At 40.1% G+C, this 22,092-nt stretch overlaps 2 protein-coding genes across 2 annotated transcripts in view; one reads left to right on the plus strand and one right to left on the minus strand.

Annotated features, from left to right (window-relative positions):
- Positions 1-2,713: 2,713 nt before the first annotated feature.
- The window catches only part of LOC134661728 (alpha-1,3-mannosyl-glycoprotein 4-beta-N-acetylglucosaminyltransferase A-like), a 53,165-nt gene continuing 33,786 nt past the window's right edge, over positions 2,714-22,092 (minus strand). The window contains 9 exon segments of the mRNA XM_063517907.1: positions 2,714-2,969; positions 3,424-3,620; positions 4,153-4,260; positions 4,817-5,029; positions 6,461-6,689; positions 7,449-7,561; positions 8,472-8,680; positions 11,009-11,111; positions 12,513-12,625. Coding sequence (XP_063373977.1) covers positions 2,714-2,969; positions 3,424-3,620; positions 4,153-4,260; positions 4,817-5,029; positions 6,461-6,689; positions 7,449-7,561; positions 8,472-8,680; positions 11,009-11,111; positions 12,513-12,625 — 1,541 coding nt within the window.
- LOC134661723 (chymotrypsin-1-like) lies at positions 19,145-21,718 on the plus strand. The gene is made up of 4 exons (XM_063517900.1): positions 19,145-19,437; positions 19,888-20,128; positions 20,760-20,890; positions 21,530-21,718. The coding sequence occupies exons 1-4, from the start codon at positions 19,202-19,204 to the stop codon at positions 21,702-21,704; spliced, it is 783 nt and encodes a 260-aa protein (XP_063373970.1). The 5' UTR covers positions 19,145-19,201; the 3' UTR covers positions 21,705-21,718.

Genomic DNA, 22,092 nt, shown 5'->3' on the forward strand with positions numbered 1-22,092 from the left:
GGGGTATCTATGGATAGGTCTTCAAAAATGATATTGAGGTTTCTAATATCATTTTTTTCTAAACTGAATAGTTTGCGCGAGAGACACTTCCAAAGTGGTAAAATGTGTCGCCCCCCCCCCCCTTGTAACTTCTAAAATAAGAGAATGATAAAACTAAAAAAAATATACGATGTACATTACCATGTAAACTTCCACCGAAATTTGGTTTGAACGAGATCTAGTAAGTAGTTTTTTTTAATACGTCATAAATCGCCTAAATACGGAACCCTTCATGGGCGAGTCCGACTTGCACTTGACCGCTTTTTTAAATTATGTGAAGCTACATAAACCAATTACAGGCATAGATATACCTTATCCTATTGTAAGTACAAAGTTTCAGAGCAAACTAGCAACTCGTTTTAAAATGAGAGCGTATTAACTACGTTTGTACGGAGAACCGAGCTTGCCGGGGTCCCTTAAAAAGCAACAACATCCAGAAATGCATCTACGTAACTGTCAACAATATATGAATATAAGCATTTTATAAATGCATGTAAGTACATTAGAATCTAAGTAAAGGAATGTGAGTAGGTAAATATATTATATTCAACATCAAAACACTATTAACCCTTTGACCGCCAAAGATGTGAACTGACGCGCGCGGCTACATCCCAATATCAACCTTCGTGCATTCCGACAAGGTTCATAATGACGCGCCGCACACGATAGGCGTGACGATCAAAGAGTTCAACAGAATTCTTATACAGGTATTTGACTTAAAGATATATTTAAGTATTTTTTAAGGTTACCTACCTAAAATAATATGCTCACCAATTTATTATAATAAAATAAAACAAAAATATAAAATATTTTTCCAAAAATGGACGGTATTCAAAGAAAATACACTAAAGTGCAAGTAAAAATAAGTTTGCGCTGTTTTATAAGTACCTAGGGCTTAATTTGGACATGATAACAGATCACTGGCTGCATACTAATTATTACTGTAACAAGGCATCGAAATTAAATTCCTTTGTTGTACAGTCGACGTCAAAGATATGTTTACATTTTTCGCCTTATTACAAAGGCATAAGGTGCAAAAGTGTAAACATATCTTTGACGTCGACATGTCAGATGTACATGACATTCGACAATTCCATTTTGCTGAGAACTTTTACACCTAGAGATTTCCACCTCCACTTTTAATAAATTAAAAATTAATGATACCTTGATCTTTGCATTTAACCCCTTGACCGCCAAGGACGTCAATTGACGCGCGCCGATTATATCTATAACCCAGTATCTTCGTGCACGATAGGCGTGGCGTTCAATGGGTTAATGAATACCCCAGTACCCATACGTCGTAGTATCCATCCATGTTTAAATCAATAGTAATAGTGATACATTTAACCGGTGCGTATAGGTAATAGGTACCTTTTATAAGGGATCCTTTACCACGTAGGTACTTTAGAAATTCTCCAAAATTCTAGATATCGCTGCCTTTTTAAGGCCACTCCACATTAGCGTCTTTTGAGCGTCGGCGTCTATAGTCAGCGCTATGGAAAATGGCGCCGCCGCGCAGTTGCGCTAACGCTGCGTTGAGTAGTAGCCATAGAGTTAACTAGACGCCGACGCTCGGGAGACGCTAGTGTAGGCACTAAGTAGGTCCTTAGCGATACGCTATAGTTGCGTCAAACCCTCGCAACACGCGAAGTGATTAAGAAAGAGATAGGACACCGCCCACCACAGGTAGGTGGGACTGAGAGCATAGTACGTCCCCGCCCCCGTCTTGTCAGCGTGCGCGCAACGAGCGGTGAGGCGGGCGGCGCGCGCAGTGTACGTAGAGCAGCCATCGCGAGCACACAAGCCTGAAGAAGGACCCCCGATGGGCCCGAAATGTTTTATATTAACAAACTACATGTTCGCGTGCTGCGGGTGTTCAACTTACATTTAGTAGTGACAATTAACGAGTGCTTTATTGTGATTTCAGGCGAGGCGGATGCCTTTTGGACTTCTTCATCTGCCGCACCAGGCGGAGCCACGGGTTGGGCTTGCGTCATCTGTCATCTTGGTCGTACGGCTTCAATTCGATCTGGAACAAACATAATATTTATTAAACAGACAAAGTGCTGTAAATATTTATGCCTTAATATATGGGCAATAAGATCGTGTATACATATTTTTGGCACTCTTTTCGTATCGATATTTTTAGACGTGACTGTACTACAAACATACCTCACTCATAATGACCTAGATCAGAAGGTATTGTCGCGGTTTACTCTTAGGGCTCATTTAGACGGTGCGAGAACTCCCATGAGAATTTAATTACATTGGGTCATTTGATCGGTTGGCTGAATTAATGTAACCTCAATGGTTCGCAATGTAACTACAATCGTATACGAGTTCCCACGCCGTCTAAATGAGCCCTTAATCTGATCGAATTAAGGCTCCCAGTCCCTCTTGAGGGAACCATCAGCCAAGCCAAACTCGTCAAAGCTAACTAGGTACCATAGAGTAGTTTACGACTACACACACCACAGTACAGAGACAGAGAAGGATACTACAAACATACCTCACTCAGAATGACCCAGAAAGTGCTGTCGCGGTTCACTCTTAATCTGATCGCGTTAAGAGGCCCCCAGTCCCTCTTGAGGGAGCCATCGGCCACGCCAAACTCGTCAACGCTATCTACCAAACAGTAGTTGCGAATGCGAAAGCACGTCACAACACAGCAAAGTTAGAGAGAGACATACATGTATATGTATATCTACAAACATACCTCGCTCAGAATGACCCAGAAAGTGCTGTCGCGGTTCACTCTTAATCTGATCGCGTTAAGAGGCCCCCAGTCCCTCTTGAGGGAGCCATCGGCCAAGCCAAACTCATCGAAGCTGTCGACCACAGAGTAGTTGCCGGCCACGGGCTGAACCTCGACGTAAGTGTCGTAGAACTTGTCTGAAGCGTGGTCTACGTTCCCGCTGCGGAATGTATATCTGGAAATTATTTAAACCATGTTTATTTTCATGGTAGCGGTGGATCTGTCGTCTGCCTCAAATCAGGCAGTTTCAAATCTTGGCTTGTAGGTACCAATGTTTTTCGAAACTTATGTATGGAATATCATTTGATATTTACCACTAGATTTTCGGTGAAGGAAAACAGCGTGAGGAAACTTGCATACACCCGCGAAGAAATTCAAATGTGTGTGTGAAGTTTTTGGCCATTGGACCCGCATTGGGCCAGCATGGGGACTATAGCCCAAACACTCTCGAGCATAGAGGCGTGTGCCCAGCAGTGGGACGTATATAGGCTAACTAAATTATTATTTTCCAAAATGATGTAAGATATTTCTGGTATAAAATGGATATTTTTGGCGTAAAGTGTACCTAGGGGGTTTTTCAAAATTTGAATGTAATAGTTATTTAAAACAAAATATTACACAAATGTTACCTCTCAAGCACAATAGGCTTCTGAAACACGAACTCTATAAGGTCCCCCTTCTTGGGCTTGAGACCCCAGAAGAAGGTCTCCCCATTATACGCCCTCCTGATGGTGTGGTCCGCCTTTTCTTCGATGTCGTTATGGATGCTCTCTAGTGGGGGGTTGTCGTGAGGATAAAAGCCTGGCAGCTTGCCATAGCGAGAGTCCTGGGGATATTAAAAATATTAAAGCATTAAGCCACTTGCACCATTCCACTAACCCGGGGTTAACCGGTTAAACCTGGAGTTACCATGGTTACCAGTACAATTTTACACTTGGTTAACGCTTTAACCGCTTAACCCCGGGTTAGTGGGATGGTGCAAGTGGCCTTAAGTATTATTTTTGAATTACAGTAAGCTCGGCCGAATTTCACCTTCCCAACAAACGGAGTTTCGTTCTCATTTTAAAATACGTGTTGGATTGTAATGAAACTTTGGACATATAATGACATGACGTATAGCTACACTTGGAATTAGTTTATATAGCTACAGCGTACAAAACAAACGGAATAAAGTGAATCCAAACTTAAATTTGCTGTATTTACTAAATATGGTTTCAAATCAATCTATTAGCTAGGCGTTTTATAATGACAGTAACTTCGTGTGTCCCTCCCTTGCCTTCGGTCGTGTTTTAATTTATCGCCACTCGTTGCGAATTTCCTACTTTTCGCACTTGTATCGTAATGTACTATTTACGTACCTGTACCTTCTGTATTTTGCCTTTCAGTGAAGAATACAGTCCAATATGCTGGAACAGCGAAGACTTGTACTTTGGCCGTATGTCCGTCTTGCTTTTCGCACATTCTTTCTGTAAGCGCAACAAAATGTAGATAAATAAATTTGGAAAGCAAAATCAAAAAAGGCCTTGTTTCTAACAAGCCAATGACGAAATACGCGATACGCGCCAACGTCTGTTATTCTTACGCGAAAATTAAAATTGAATTTAGAATCCGCAGCATCCGTACCTTACTTCGTGTTGCTAATCGAAATGAAATTCTGGAGAAATTCTGTCAATCTGATGTCAATCTTTACCGCAGAGTGAGGAAATTTCAATTAAGCCGCGCGTGAACCGTGTAAATTCTAAAACTTTGTCGCCGACGAAGTTTTATAGATGCTGCAAACTTTATCAGCCAGATAGCTCTCTAGCAGCCAGTCAATAGGCATGTTGGTGTAAAAGAGCTGGACGTATGTGATGAAGTGGACGTGTTCCTCTCACCACTAGACGACTTACCGAAGTTTTATAGATGCTGCAAACTTTATCAGCCAAATAGCTCTCTAGCAGCCAATCAATAGGCATGTTGGTGTAAAAGAGCTGGACGTATGTGATAAAGTGGACGCGTTCCGCTCACCACTAGACGACTTACCGAAGTTTTATAGATGCTGCAAACTTTATCAGCCAGATAGCTCTCCAGCAGCCAATCAATAGGCATGTTGGTGTAAAAGAGCTGGACGTATGTGATGAAGTGGACGAGGTCAGCGGACCGGAACAGCTTGCCGATCCCGCCGAATACGCAGTACTCTATGAAGAACCATTGTGGGGTATTGATGGTAGTGGAGGCGGTGAAGTATTTTATGTCCTGTGGGCAAAAATGTTTTTGAGATTTTGTTAAAAGTGCTTGTGGGGTGTTTAAAAGATCATTATATATTATGTATATTATTAATAGCACGCTGCGTCTTACGTAAGCGAACAACTCGCGAAAGCGAAGCGAAGCGGCGCGGCGCGGCGGGCCCACGGCGTTCGCATTTGCAACGAGATCGCCCACGTAGGACACTTCTATAGGTATCAAAGGATTGATTCACCCCGCGCCGCATCGCTTCGTTTCGCGTTCGCGTCGCGTGTCGTTCGCCTACGTAGTAGGTACGCTGCGTTAGTAGCATAACTTTACACGAGTATTAAGACTACAATAAGCATTAGGTACTTTTTTATAATTTTGGATACTTTTACAAGATAATCATATTATAAATTAGGATTTTCATGATATTGCAATGCATGAAAATTCAAAAGTGCTTCAAATCCACATTACGAGGAATATATAAATAAAATAAATTTCGCTTTAATAATAGCATTTCGCTAACAGCAGTTAACCAAGATACCTAATCTATGTAGAACCTAAACTATCGCAAAAGTTACACAGAAATACAATTCTTGATGGCAATTATATCAATATAGATTTGATGAAAATTATTTGATGCAATCACAATTTAAAACAGATACAATTCGCAAAGCCCTTTGCAAAAGATGAAAAGCGTAAAATGTATGTATGTTAGTTTGTAATGTATGTATCTATGGCCCTTATATAGTTGCCTAAATAAATGATGTTTAATTAAATTAAAGGATTAAATCTAAGAACGAGAACAAAATGAGATAAGCCCACCTATGTGATTCTTTACTTGCGCTATTTTAATTTATGAGATAATTTCATAACAAATAGATCTATAATCAAAATAAAATGGACTATACTCATGATGGTTTTCTGAAATACAAAAATAATCACAAATTTATCGATTAGACTATTTAAGGATCTCGATAAATCTGTAAATCACCAGTTTGTCTATCGAAAAGTAAAAATTAATCAGGATGACAGCTGCGAACGAAAAGTCACTTGCTCATACCCATGCATCATTTAACATTTGATTGGCGTTTTCCTTTAAGTTGATGCGTAGAAGACCGTCTATAATTTGACTGTGTACTTAATACGAGCATTCTTGCTCTATAAGTGTAACGCCTGAGTGGACGCTCAGGTTGGGCGTGCAGCGGGGCGGGGCGTGCGGCGTGCATGTTAAACAAATGCAAACGTATAGAAGCGGCCTTAGTGCACGCTGCTCAAATCACTTGTGAGCCCGACGCCACGCTGCACGCCCCGCCGAACGCTCTGCTTACAGCGTCCACTCAGGCCTTACACTTACGGTCCCGGCAATGCATTTTATAAGCCGATCTTCCCCACACAACAAGACTGTCATTTGGCTAGGTGGCCCACACCTTAAATCATGCTCATGTGTTCTTATACCTGCATATAATTCTTCTTGGCAATAACATCGTCTTCCAGCATGAGATAGAACGTCCCCCTACTATGCGCGTACGCCATCAAGAAGATGGTGTCCAGGTTCTGCTTGGTTCTCCACCTCATTCGCTTGGAGGAATCCCCTAGGGTGGGCTCGATGCTGTCGAAATCTGGGTAGTAAGAGGGAGATGGAGAAATCACTTCGATGAGACCGCTTTCGACTTCTTTGGGGAACCTGAAAGGAACGGAAATAGGGTTATATGCTGGGTTCGTTACGTTACTTTTGAATTTTAAATGCGAAAGTAATCACTCTGGTTGTCTGTCTGTTACCTCTTCACGCTTAAACCGCGTTCAGATTTGGATGAAATTTGGTAGTCTCAATCTATGGAACTTGCTATTGTAAACAATAATGTAAATAATAAAAATAATGAAACTATCAAAAAATATGAATTTACTAGCGACTTTTGTTTACAAATTTGGCAAGTTCCATACAATGACACTTTATGTAGATAGTTTGAGGCCCGAGGATCATTTCTAGGTTAGTTATAGTCAATAGGATTAGTTACATTTAATTTTTACATAAAGAGTACCTATGTTGGAGGCCAAGACACACTTTGGGTTAAGATTGCCAGAGGAGTAAGTAAGTATGCCAAAGAGTGGGTAAGAAAAAAACAAGAACATTTTCCAAAAAATTCCGAGAGCGTTTACAAGTTTTTGGAATTTTTCCGCTAGAGTCTGTGCGGAAAGAGAAGAATCGTGGAATGTATGGGGCCCAATATATTTTACGACTCTTTTCTTTCCGCACAGACTATACCTACTTGTTAATTAGGTTTATGATGAACTTCGGTATATTCTTTTAATAGATTTTAGCTATAATATTCGACTATTCCACGATATATACCCGTTCCATCTGACAGCGAAATCGATTCCAAATTTAAAAGTGGCTTAGCTGCCATCCACTGACCAAAGACCTGTAAAGGTTACATGTACTTACATCGTCTCGATTTGCTTCGCCGTGTTGATGACGAACTCCAAGTCGGCCTCGCCCACCATCACGATGATGACGGTCTCGTTCTGGTCGGCCTCGGACATCCCGCTGATCAGGTGCTGGAACATTATAGTACATTCTGATACAAGTGTGCTATCCGTGCGTGTAATGACCAATGCACACGTGTTTCTAACGACGCGTTCAACACATGTGTCAAGAAGAAAAACTCATACACTTGTCAAATTTTAATTGTTGAAACAGTAAAAGTATGTTACAAATAACTGGAAAACTGAAAATAAAAGATTTTTTAGTACCTGACAGATAGTTTTATCCAATCTTGATTAAATTAGATCGTACCTATTTACCAGAGGTACCTACATAGAATAATGTGACGAGGCAAACACTTAATGCGAGTAAAATGGTGCAGTCAGCAAATAGATAACGACGACCAGAGTGACCTAATATATCGAAACACTTAGGTACCTGTACGGCTACCATCAGTTTGGCACTGACATAAACGCCGTCGAGAATGTAACTTACTTTCTATACATCTCGCTCGTACTCGCATATTTGTGCAAACGAGATGTATAGAAAGTAAATTACGTTCTCGATAGCGTAAATGTCAGTTTTGACACTGTCAGTGACTCATGGTACGGGCTCTAGCCACTTTGGCCGTCATGCGTTCGACGCTGGCTGTAAAGTCGAACGTAAATATTTTTTTGGAACGTTGGCTTGTAAAGATGTTTGTGAACTTGACCGTACCTAAATCATCGTGTTTAGGGAGGCATTCGGTTCCCACCGCTAAAAATAGATCGTTTAACGTGTCATCCCTTTCGCACTTACCGTCAGAGTAACCAAGGAGGTAGCTCTCCTTGTCCCGCCTGACTGTCGGTATGCCAATGACCACCTCCGCTAGCTGCCGCGAGCCCCTCATGTGGTACGCCGATCTGAGGCTGCAGGCGTCATCTAAGAGGTGCGGCATGAGCTGGTTGGGGCTGCAGGTAAACGTGTCATCCCTTTCGCACTTACCGTCAGAGTAACCAGGAGGTAGCTCTCCTTGTCCCGTCTGACTGTCGGTATGCCAATGACCACCTCCGCTAGCTGCCGCGAGCCCCTCATGTGGTACGCCGGTCTGAGGCTGCACGCGTCGTCCAGGAGGTGCGGCATGAGCTGGTAGATGAAAGGGAGCGATTGGGGCTGAAGGTTCCTAGGGTCCACGCCGGAGGCTGCTTTGGTACCTGAAAGTTTTGTTATGAGGTCAATTAAAACTTACATTCTGATAGGTATCAAATTATTTGACAGGCAGACAACAAAACAGGGACAGGGACATGAAAAAAGTAAAAAAATCGGTTTTACCAGAGATAACACCTAGCTAAATCGCTTTTTTGCTCCCGAAAACCCCCATATAGCAAATTTCATGGAATTCGTTAGAGCCGTTTCCGAGATCCCCGAAATATATAAATACCTATACAACTTATACAAGAATGCTTGGTTTGAAGGTATAAGATTCACATTCAATCCATCTGAAGGAAGCCTTGCCACGACTGCCAAATTCACATATTGGCTAACGTCTGCGTAACTTACTTTTTATACACCACATTCGCAATAATATGAGAGTAAGAGCGAGATGCATATAAAGTAATTTACGCACACGATAGCGAATATGTCATTGTCAAACTAGTGGTAGCCGTGCAGTCAGCAGCAATAGTTGCTAAGCGGGCGACGTGTTCAAAATGATCTTGGTGCGACTTCATTCATAAGGAGAATAAACGCTGCGAACAACTCGCGAACGCGAAGCGACGAGGCGCGGCGCGGCGCCCCACGGCGTTCGCGTTCGCAACGAGATCGCCCACATAGGACACTTCTATAGGTATCAAAGGATTGATTCGACCCGCGCCACATCGCTTCGCTTCGCTTTCGGGTGTTGTTCGCCTAGCTACGTAGAACGCTGAGTAAGAGCGCGTCAAGGTAATTTTGAACACCTCGCCCGGTTATAACAACTATTGCTGCTGACTGGACTATTCTTTTTAAATTCTATACACCTTCCAGCACCAGTGTAAAGAAGATTATGGAACGGAACAGCGAAATCTAAATTGAACATATTAATAGAATACATGAATATTCCGCTCGCTATTTTGGTAATCTGTTTACGTCAATTTGCGTTATTAAATTCACACCGAGCGCCTATTCTCGGATGCGTTATTGATTTATTGACATTAGATTGGAAACGTATTGATTCATTATTATTATCTGATTGCCATATCTATAGCTAGACTATATAATATACTAGCAACCTGCCCCGACTTCGCACGGGTCACACAAAACCTTAACAAATTATACACCTAAACTTACCTCTAGAATCACTTTACTGATAAGTGAATACCGCATGAAAATCCGTTCAGTCATGGACCTATAATATTACGGACAGAATTTCGCTTACAACACAACTGTGATTCCAACATCCACCAGTTTCATAGTATTTACGCGTGACACACACACATTGACAGCCCACATCCACCAGTTTGCCGTCAGACGAATCGAAACGTCATTGAAGTAAACATGTCGAAGAAAAATATAAAATATGCCGGCATGCGTAGTTAAATCCTGCTAGAATTGTACCGATCGAAAGAAAAAAAGTCACGGAATAACTTTTCATACTTAAGTATATCAATTAGTACGTAAAATCACGATAATTTGTTGTTTATAAATTATCAAACTGCAAAACAGGAGTGTGACCAGTAACATGAATAGGGTATTTTCCCGAAAGTAGGGTAATTGATACCCTTCTTATTAAATCATTATGTATTAAGAGATCATTTAGGTAAATGGTTAAATTATTGATTGTGCATTTCAAACTAGGTCGGTATGGTAATTTCCCGATACTAAGGAGATTAGATGCTTACATGCATGTTTGATAGTTAACGTTTGTTTGTTATGTATTATAATTTTTTTGTTGAAAACCAGATATGTTTCAAGTTAAATGTATAAATTAAAAAAACATGACGAACTGATTTCATTACGATGCTAAGTATCATTAATCATTAGGTATTGAAAATAATGTTTGCACAAAGTAATTGTGCAATATTGCGAATTTCAAGACCTATAAAATCAGATACGTACACACCTTTTTTATTGTCTAACGTAAAACTGTCCCAATTTTTTTATTTGAAAGCAAGAACGATATTAAAAATAATTGTTTCACCATTAGGGGAGAATTTGTGTTACATGGTAACACTCGTCTACACGCACACATTCAAACCGTCCGCCATTGCAGTGTCACAGTTTGTCTTAGGTGACAGTCTGTCCGTAATATTCTAGGTCCATTCGTTCAGTAGTTTTCGAGTTTATCGCGAACATACATACATAAAGACAGACTCGGCGGAGGACTTTGTATTATAAGGTGTAGTGATATGTATAGGGTATACCCTCCATTTACGCATATTTTCGAAATGATCGCTTACGATTGCGGTAAGTACTATGTGAAAATCCTAGGTGTATAATTTGTTAAGGTTTTGTATAACCCGTGCGAAGCCGGGGCGGGTCGCTAGTAAAGTAGGTATACTTACCAGTGAGATTCTTGAGTAGTTGGACCACCTCAGGGGTCATTGTAGTGCCCGGGCCGAGAATTTTCTCCGATTGCGCTGTGTTGCCGAAGTTCATGAGCTTGGACTAAAAACAAAACAATTCTTACATATATAAATGGGTGGGTTAGGTTGCCTGGAAAAGATAGCTCTTTAGCGATAAGACCAGCTGTGGTTGCTTCATGTATTATGTGTGTCTCTCTGTAGAGTCTGTGCGGAAAAAGAAGAGTCGTGGAATGTATGGGACCCCATACATTCCACGACTCATCTCTTTCCGCTAAATGTTTAATTGAGGTTGTGCAATAAAGAGGATTTGTATTGTATTGTATTCTATGGAACTTGCTAACTATGTAAACAAATCGCCATATTGAAAGCGTCAAAAAATATGAATTTAATAGTGACTTTTGTTTACATAGTTAGCAAGTTCCATAGATGACACTTTAAACAGTTTAAAAACAACCATTTCTTGTTGTTTTTTTTTGCACATTTTTTTGTGTTTACGTCATATGCACCGTCCGCTGAATATCCGCATTGATTATAACTAGCGACTGCACTATGCGCAGCCCTGCGGCCCAATTCGAACAATGCTTACAAGATGTCACAGCGATACGATACCGATCTGCCAGTATCAAACAAAAGTGACATTTCTACAACCAAAAACGTCATTATAGACACTGAAAAATCGATATCGTATCGCTGTGACAGCTTATAAGCTTTGCTCGTATTGGGCCGTGCATCTTCTAAGCTCCGTTTGGACTGGCGCCAGGAAACTGAGCCTTTTTCAGTGGAAAGTAACCGGCCATTGTGCACTGAAGAGCAATGCAAATGGGTGAAAATTTTCTATTAGGGTCAACAGTGACTCGAAAAAAAATAGTCAGGTACAGTGGCTCACTCAAACGAATGCCAACATGAGAGATGCTATTTGCTTCCCTGCTACAATACAAACATTCAGTAATCGAACAAATTCAATTGGACGAGCAATGGTTATTCTTACTCGTAAGGGTGCTACGGTGGCTCACTCCGCGATTTCGTCGCGTCGCTACAAGTACCTACGGTATGCGGTCCACACCAATTTTGGTGTCTAGCTATAGTAGTGCCGCGCCTCGCTACGGAACGCACGCCTAGGCGCTCGCCCTTGCGCCACTTAGCGGTCATATCTGTCGTTATAGACGCGTTTTGTAAGAGAGTGAATCTTCTGTACCTAGTACCTACTATTAGGTAATTATTCTGTGGTATATCGATATTTGGGCGACTGAGCCACTGTGTACGGGCAACTACGAGCGAAATACGATGTCATTCTGGTATCAGTGTACAGCTTAGCAAAAAAGAGTAGAAATTAAAAAGTGGCAACACTGTAGTGTCGTCCCGTTTTCTTATATACATTGGTTTGAAAGGGACGACACTAGTGTTGCCACTTTTTAATTTCTACTCTTTTTTGCCAAGCTGTACGTTCGAATTGGCCTACCTACGCTAAAATATTTGCTCTCACCTGTATATTGAAAACCTCAACCTGTCTGGCGCGATACAGGGTGTCCAGAAATTGGAGATTAGCCTGCATTTGGGCTAGGCGTGCCTCCATCTCCTCCTCTCGAGTGAGCCGGGCTAGAACAACATCGGTAGCTTAGTTGGACACAACTGAAGACCAGAGAGCGCTGGTGGCCTAGCGGTAAGAGCGTGCGACTTTAAATCCGAATGTCGCGGGTTCAAACCCCGGCTCGTACCAATGAGTTTTTCGTAACTTATTTATGTACGAAATATCGTTTGATATTTACCATTCGCTTTTCGGTGAAGGAAAACATCGTGAGGAAACCGGACTAATGCCGATAAGGCCTAGTTTGCCCTCTTTGGAAGGTCAGATGGCAGTCGCTTTCGTAAAAAACTAGTGTCTACGCCAATTCTTGGGATTAATTGTCAAGCGGACCCTAGGCTCCCACGAATCGTGGCTAAAATAACGCGGATAACGCCAGGAAGATGATGAGTTGGATAGTACCTACTGAAGAGAAAGAATTGAGAGTAGGTAACTATAGTTATAAGATTATTAAATTTTTCTGAGAGGTAAAATGCTTTATTTACGGTTTAAATCTACTATATTGTATATTTAGTGAGTCAAGTCTGGCAATGTCAGTTGCAGAACGCTCAAAATTTCCGAAAATTTCTGGAAACTTTCATTTTATTATAAATAAATTATTCTTATTCTTATGAGAACAACAACCTTCAGCCATAAGTCCGTTAATTATGGATCGGGAATTGGAGAACTCATATAAAAGTCAACAGATAGTGCAAACAACTAAAAATAGAGTAACAATACACACAAACACACATACGCTTACAGTAAATGGAAAACGCACTAGGGCGCAAAGTGGTACGACATGTATAATTGTATAGCAAACGGTGGGCGGGCGGCGACTTGATTGAATAGTACGTTGAAGCCGTATATTGTATTAATAGGGTGAACTCGGCAAGATTCGTGGTAACTTAAAATTAAGTTTCTGACAAAAATGTAATATAAGACAGACTGACTAACGTAAACTCCTAGTAGCTAAGGTTAAATATTAGATCTTATAGCGATAGCGGTTCGCCACGCAGCAAATGGTGTTTAAAGGTCTGAAAATCGGTACGAAGGCGGTAGGAAGCCCATTGCAATAGTTTTTATATATTAAAACGATATCACAACCTCATGTAAGAGTGATAGTCTATTTTAAATTGACATATATATCAACATAACTACCACAATATGGGGCATTATCTATGAAAAGGGACCTTATTGTCGATGGCGCTTACGCCGCTTAGCGTCGCGCGGCATTGTATTTATATCGGAGCATCGTTAACAAAGGCGTAAGCGCCATCGACAATAAGGTCCCTTTTCATAGATAACGTCACATATAATAGTTATTGCTCATACCATTTTTCGTTAACCCGCTCACCCGTTCCGTGCAACCCCGCCACCTAGCGGACGCCCTAAGCATGATTTTTACTGTCACAAATACGTGCTTATTCCCATATTTTTGACCATGGTTACCAGTACAATTTGACACTTGGGTAACGGATTAACCGCTTAACCTCGGGTTAGTGGGATGGGGCAAGTGGCGCTCATACGCATTTGACCGAGTTCACCCTACCTTGACACCCTCGTTTTAACGACCCATTTCCAACCCCTATTCAATCAGGGTAATAGCTATTTAAGCCATACAAAGATTTACGTTCCAATTTATTTTTTCCATTAGTTAAGCAGCTTACAAATTTATATCGGTAGCTAGGCCTCAATCGGTTTTGATCAATGAAGTATTAAGACAGTTATTAAACAAGTCGAAATAAAACGTAAACGATCCAAATGCGGTAACTTGATGCCGTAAAAGTATAAAACTTTGCCCATTAACATAACTTTGCCCACCCCGTCACAGTTAAGTAAAAGCGAAATAACTTAAAATTAGTTACAGATACACTTTCTGAAGAAAGTGAAGAACTAAGCTTAGTACCTTAGGTACTTTTAAGTGTGTGTCACTCTCACCTCGGTCTCCCCTATTCACACGATCATACACAACGGTATTGTAATAAACACAGAGTCACTAGTATAAACATGTTAATGCATAAATAAAAGGACTCGATGCCACAGCGACATTTTATAGCAGCTGTTTTTCTCCAAAGACCACCCGACATTCGATATCGTGGACAATGTGAAAACGCTCTAAGGATGATATTACATTGCAGTGTAAACGACCCTTTATAATGGCATATAAGCTAAACAAAGGAACGGTGGTGGGCGGGCAGCCTTTCGGCGCCACGGATTTGCCGATATTACTCGTAATGTGATTATAATTATGGTTTCCATACATCAAAGCATCGAGCTACGGAGTAACATACGGATACGGAATAAGTTTTTGGTACAAGCTCTTGTCACTGACTGTACTTTTCTTTAACAGGCAACTAATACTCATCGAATTCTAACAACCCTTAAACAGAAAGAAGGCTCAGATCGACGGTGCGAGAACTCGCATGCGAGTTTCACTACATTGCGTTATTTGATCGGTCGGCTGAGTTGATGTAACCTCAATGGACCTCAATGTAACTAAATGAGCCCTTAGTTTGCTTTGTTTTATCACAGTTCCCATCGCTACCTCGAAGTAGACTTACGTCTCTGTTTTCAATTTGAACTGCGCGTAGGGCTCTAGGTAATGATCTAATGATTAGTGGGTAACAAGGCCTGGGAATGCAGTAGGTATGCACTAATTATAGTGCTACTTATGTCACGGTGGGAAGGTACACGACGAACAAGTATTACTTAAGGCGCCGTGAGTTCACGTTATCTCACTCTCACTAAGTGTGATCTTAACATCTCAATCAACTGTTCGTATTCATTAAATTAAATTTAAATATCTTCGAAGGTAGCTTGTTTATGTAGATCACAGACAAGACATCCTCTAGACTGACCATAGTAACGCTACCCCCTCTACCACAAATATACGGTGTCAGAATCCCGTACCATTCAAAGACACGGACCAATCTCGGCACGGGGACTCGCTCACCTCGTCCCCCGCACCCCAGTATTTTTGGCAGCATCGGTTTCATGAAATAATTGCTCTAAACTCCGTCTAGAGGATTCCTAGTCTATGTATGATGTAGATTGTGATAAAATGATGTGATAAAATCGCGACGTCTCGTTATATGTGACGAGTCGAGGTTGTCTGGTATACAGGATGGGTAAAAGGGTCAGTTTTACAAATAAATAAAAAAAAATCTTACCAAGGCAATTTTTGCGTGCAGTCGGAAATAATAATTAAATATGGGTAACGAATTTTGATATTGCATTTAAAATATTATCATTCAATATACTGCTCATCTAGACATTCAATAATAAACAATTGTAAATAAATTGTAGTAAATATGTACCCATTGTTAGAATAGAACAATGTTTTAGATTAGGCTATTTATATTTTTTCTACTCCCATACTTTTATTTGTCATTTAAAGGGTCGTGCACACATCTTTAAAACCCTACCTTATAGTCGTCAAGACAAGTCTTTAGTCTATTCCCCAAAAAAGAATTTGTGCATACACGATTAGCACCTTTTCGATACTTCGTGTAATGACCACTTAAAAAATATTGTATGAAATACAATGTGCCAACCTTATTTTAAATGTCATCTCTTACAAATAAGTGAACCATAGACATGTTTGTTTTTTAGTTTGTTTCATTATTTTCCCGCCCGTACCCTCCCATTAATTGCTACTTCTTGAATGTGGTTATTTTGTGGTTGTCGAATAAAAACTTAACTTTTGTGTTAAAAAACATTGTGTCTCTCAAGTTAAAAACCGATGAAGACGAAAACTCCACTAGATGCCATGAAAAATATTTGTTAAACTTACAATTTCTGAGAACAATATCTTGTGCACCCTGGTTTGCCCGAAATAAGGAAATACATGACTACCTACATTATACCAACCATCAAAGAGGAAGTAAATAGCTTCTCAAAGAAATATAAAGAAAGGCTAACAAATCATGAGAACGAACTTGCCAGAGACCTATTAAACGATACCAATAACATCACAAGACTCAAAAGGTGGCAGATCTTGGAACTAGACCAGAGAGAATAACCCACCCCCTCTCTTCACATAAAAAGAATGGTGGTTAATGGACCACCACCTTGAAAAAAGAAATGTATAGATACATACAATCTGATTACGGCTATGAAAGCCGATGGCAGATGAAAGTAATATATATAAAAAAAAATACAATTTTATTTCAAAGTAAGTGCTTGGTCGTAGAAAAAGTATTGTATGCATCGTTCTTTAAACCGAGTCAAAAAATACTCGTGGCATCATTATTAAAAATTTTCGGCTTTGCCTCAAATTGTTACTCACGCCACTCGCCTTTTTTGACCTCTCTTAAACAACGGTTGCATAAAATACTATTATATATGCATAGTTACGTGAGCAATCAATAGGTAATAGGTACCGAAACTATTTCAATTCTATTGAAATCAACATTCTGCAAGTTATAAAAATTATTATAATTATGAATATAAAATTCGAAAAAGACGGCGCCGATTATATGCGTTTTCCCTCTAAAATTTACACGTGTAGACTAGTCTAGATAAATGTTTAATTGAAGACATGTCTCCTTATCAGTACATGAAGCAAATAAAACAACTCGTGCGGCCCAATTCGAACAATACTTATAAGATGTCACAGCGATACGATACCGATCTGTCAGTGTCAAAAGTGACATTTCGTTAACCAAAAACGTCACTTTTGACACTGACAGATCGGTATCGTATCTCTGTGACATCTTATAAGCATTGTTCGAATTGGGCCGGACGTCTATGCTCGTATTAATAGGGATAATGAAACATGTTGAATTTTATAACAAAATCTAGTAAAATAGATAGCAAATGAGCAATTTATCACAATAATGTGGATTTTCAAATAAAATACGGAAATGTTACAAAAATTCAGGACCTGAATGTTTCAATATTTAACTTTTTTTTTTACTTCCAAAAACGATAAAAGTAAGGGTACCATTCGATTCATTACATTATATCCAAAAAAATATTGTATAGCAACTATATAGGTACATAAACGCAACATTTCACGGACAATAACGCAATTTTCTTGTTTTGTCCATACTACAACATGGGATCTCAGTGACCTTGACGTCACTTTCACATAGCTATTTGTTAGGGGCGTTTCACGAGTGAAGTGCTATAATTTCTGACTTTTGTGTTGCTTTTAATGCAATGGGTCCCATATTAGACATTTGATCCTAAAAACAAACCCGATCGATTGATACCATAAATGAAAATTAGTCATGTAGCCTATTATGTGAACATTGTTTCATGTCAACCTGTATAAGCAAGGAGCGCCGGTGTGTATCCACACGATGTGGCAGTGAGGGATGGATCCTTGTGCACAGTCTAATGCGCCCTTTGGTGGCTAATGAGCATACGAACTAGTGGAGGTGTATTTATTATAAACTATACTAATATATTATATTATTATATGAGGTAAGTGAAGCCTGGTCTCGTCGCACAGTATAAGGAGTGCAACCTACTATTTTTTATCTAGCATTTGTGTTACCGCTATACAAAGTGTATGGAATTATGGTAATACATTAGGAAGAAACTTTTAGGACATTTTGAGAATTAACTTTTTTATGGCGCTACGAGCAGAATACCGTGTTGTTGGAGAAAAACACAAAGTTAAGAGTAAAATAATGTGAACAAATTTATGAAGAATATTTACTTAATCATCATTAAACCAGCTATCGACGGTTTAACGACTATAACGGTAAGGTGCGTTGGGGTAAGTTAAGATTTGGATTTTTATGAGACAAGTACATACTGGCATAGCAAAATAAAAAACAAAGGTTTGTGTAGAACATTTGTATATTACAGGGTAACAGCAAATAATAGACTTTCTCACTCATTCTTTAGGAGCAGCGACATGAGAGTAAAAGGTACCTTCAGCGGTTGGGCGCTACTCACAGGCCAATTCGAACGAATACTAACATACCAGAATGATATTTGAATCATGTTATTCAGTGTATTTTTCTCGTACTTGTCCGTATGTACGGACATGTACTGCCTTGACAATAAAGAAAATCTTATCTTATCTTATGTATTGGCGCGCATGAGACGCACGACAACTAAATAACATGTTTCTAATATGATTCTGATGTCAGTGTACGTTTGAATTGGCCGGTTAGACTAATTTAATCCATATGAACTGGTGTTTATATATAAATACAGTTGTGATATCGCAAATCCTACATTCCTAATTTATATTTAATTATCATCACGCGCTGATAATACTCTGCTGATCGGCACACCATCAATAAATTTCGGTAAAGGGGTAGGTACCAACAAGTAAAAAAAAACCTTTCAAAATACTTTTTCAACAAAAAGTGATCACAGGATTTTGCACTTCCAGTGGACCTTCACTAACGTCTTACTTCACTTTTTGTCTTACCCCTGTTTTCAATTTATCCCAACGCACCTCACAGTAAATGTATTGAATTCTTAATTTTTCTTCAAGTTCAAGACTCACGGCTGGCTCTTGGTCAAATTAAAAGTAAACAACTTTAAAAGTGTACGATTAAATTGTTAAATTTATAGACCGTTACCAGTAATATGGGAACGGGAAACGATCAAATACCCAAATAATCTTGTATTTCAACGTAACAATGTTCCACATCGTCCTGTTGAACGCTATAACTGTATCAGCTAGCAAAATGGAACCGTTTATAGTGGGAGGCCGAGAGGTGTCGATAGAAGACTGGCCGTTCATCGCTTTTGTTGAAGTTACCTGGTTGGGTTTGTTCGCGATGGCGTGTGGCGGATCCCTCGTCAGCTCACAGACTGTGTTGAGTGCAGCGCATTGTATGGATGATATTACGGAGAAAAAGGCACACATGACAGGGTGGGTTATTTTTCCACAATTAACACTTTCAGTGCCTAGTTCCAATACAAAATAAGCACACCTAGTGTATAAATCGGCAGTGAATGTGTTAAGATCAATGTTGAGAAGACCGTAAGGAAAGACCGTCTATATGCTCTTTCGCCGCTTCTAATTGCGTTTGTACACATACTCCACATACAGAAGGTCGTAGAGAAGGACCTAAGCTCTTCCTTTCTGACTGTGTCTGAGCTACGTACGCATACAAATACGAGAGTTCTTGCCCTATGACGGTCTTACCTACAAATTTTATAATGCCGATCTTCACCACAGTGACATTACTTGTAACCTCGTTATTTTTCAGTAGCACGCGCTAATGTTAATCAAATGAGATCATCAAAATCTAGCATTTTTAGATATCAAGCATACGTTGAAATTGGCCTTGAGAAAGTACAACATAAATTACAATTTCAGAATATCCTTCAACATTTATATGGGCCACTCGTCTCACGCAAAAGCAAAAATGACTCGAGAAGTCATAGATTACGAGACACACGAGAATTACTCGCCAGAAGACGCCGACGTGCGTCACGACATCGGCATCCTGTTTCTGACAACGCCTGTCAGGTTTTCTGACAATGTGCAGAAGGCGATATTGCAACCTAGATTCAGTTTTAAAGAGGACAGTCGTCTGGTGGTGGCTGGGTGGGGCGGTGTAAGTTGGATCCAGAACCCCTAGTGTACATTTCATTCGATAGCGTGACGTGCGTTCGCGTTTGCGTTATGTTTATTTTTGTGTGGGATTTTGAACAGCGATGAACCGATCAAGTTAAAAAGGTATTATATGGTCAAAATCTATGATCTAGGGGCCCGTGTCGCAAAAGCTTGTATGATGTCTCTTTTTGACAGCTTTTGTTACAAAGGCACTTCCACTTGTTACAAGGTTTTGAGAAACGGGCCCCTGGCCTTGACAAATATATTTTAAGCTGGTCCAGCTTAGGACAACAGCAAAGATACTCGATGATACTCCATCGCAAAGGAGTTTGGCCTTTTTTTACGACCACCACCTTATCATGACAATTTGGAATGATTCACGGTTAGTTTCACAAGACTTATATCGACCGGGGTAAGGACCGTGATTACCTTTTGTTTGTTTTCGAGCTTCCGAAATTTCGACGCAATTACATGCATCTTGTTCACGGGTAACTGAACATAGCGGGTGGGTGGCTAAGTTCTGTAGACCGCGCTCGGTCTACCCTCGTTCGTACAAAAGGTAATCACGGTCCATATCCCGGTCTATATAAGTCTACTTATACTAATGGTCCGGAATAATTGTTGTATTCCAGACAGACCCAGAAAAAAAAGGAACCAGCAGCGAGAGTCTAAGAGCGATTCAAATGACCGCAAAGAAATACAGAAGCTGTAAAAATATGTACAGAGTCATTTGTACAGCGAGTGAAAAGGGATACCCTTTTACGTAAGTATGTACACTGTATGTAGGTACGCAACTTGGACCTAAATATCCATACTTATGAAATAAATGGCATATACTCAGAAAAAGTAGTTTATAATTTATATAGTAGTGTGACTACTCGAAATAATAACAAATTAAATTATTTTTAGAAAATATTTTAATTTGTTCTAGTATGCATACTTATGTTTTTATATAAACATGAGGATCAGTTTTGCAAGGGGCATCATGGCCTCGGCAAATGGTCCTCGGTCCTGGGCTGGGTCTGACAACAGTAGACATTTTTCTTAACTGGCGACCCGCCTGGCCTGGACTCATGAAGGAGTAAAATCCAAAATATGAGTAGCACATGGGTAAGACGCAGATCGAATTAAACGACTACTCGACTCGACATACAGCCCACCCTCAGATATATCAGAGCGGCCGAGGTGCTCACAAATATCTTAACACTCCTCTGTTGTCTAGGTGTTAGAGTGAGCGTTCAGATATTTTTTTGCCTCGATATATCTGATGGCAACTGTACCTGGCCTTGGAAAGCAGGTAGTAGAACTGTAACAAATCGAGAAAATTGGGTGTCGTAGAGATGATAGGCTAAAAAAAACAAACAAGTCAAAAAATTATGAACTCTTTATATTATTTTTCCAGTGGAGACTCCGGCGGCCCCGTTGTAAAAGCGGACACTCGTCGCCTCGTCGGAATAGTGTCCATCAGAAATATGGACACAGGGATCACAATCCTGACCAGCGTACCGGATTACTGGGATTGGATAAGAAAGGCGCAACTAAAGTTGTTCCGGAAATTTTGTGGACAGAGAAAGTAAAATGGTTAAACGTAGATTCTCATTTATTTATTCCGGGTCTGATAAATTTCTCTCTCATTCGTTCCATTCGTGCCTGCTCTTGTGAGTCGACCTGTACCAAGGGTCTGTGCGGAAAGAGAAGAGTCGTAGATTGTATTGCATCCCAAACATTTCACGACTCTTCTCTTTCCGCACAGACTCGAAAATGACTCTTATATTTTGACAGAAAGTTAAAATTTTATTGACAGATTTTTGTGGGTTGGATCCTTTTCCCTAAATTACGTCTTGATAGTGATAATCCCCAATTCGAAGTCGCTTGCTTCTTTGGTCTAAGTTGAAGCTGTCAAGGTAGACCATTTCCATGGATACTTTCTATACGAGAGGCCTTTCAAATACTGGGTTTCAGCAA

The sequence above is a fragment of the Cydia amplana genome, chromosome Z (genome assembly GCF_948474715.1).
Source record: "Cydia amplana chromosome Z, ilCydAmpl1.1, whole genome shotgun sequence".
Lineage (NCBI taxonomy): Eukaryota > Metazoa > Arthropoda > Insecta > Lepidoptera > Tortricidae > Cydia > Cydia amplana.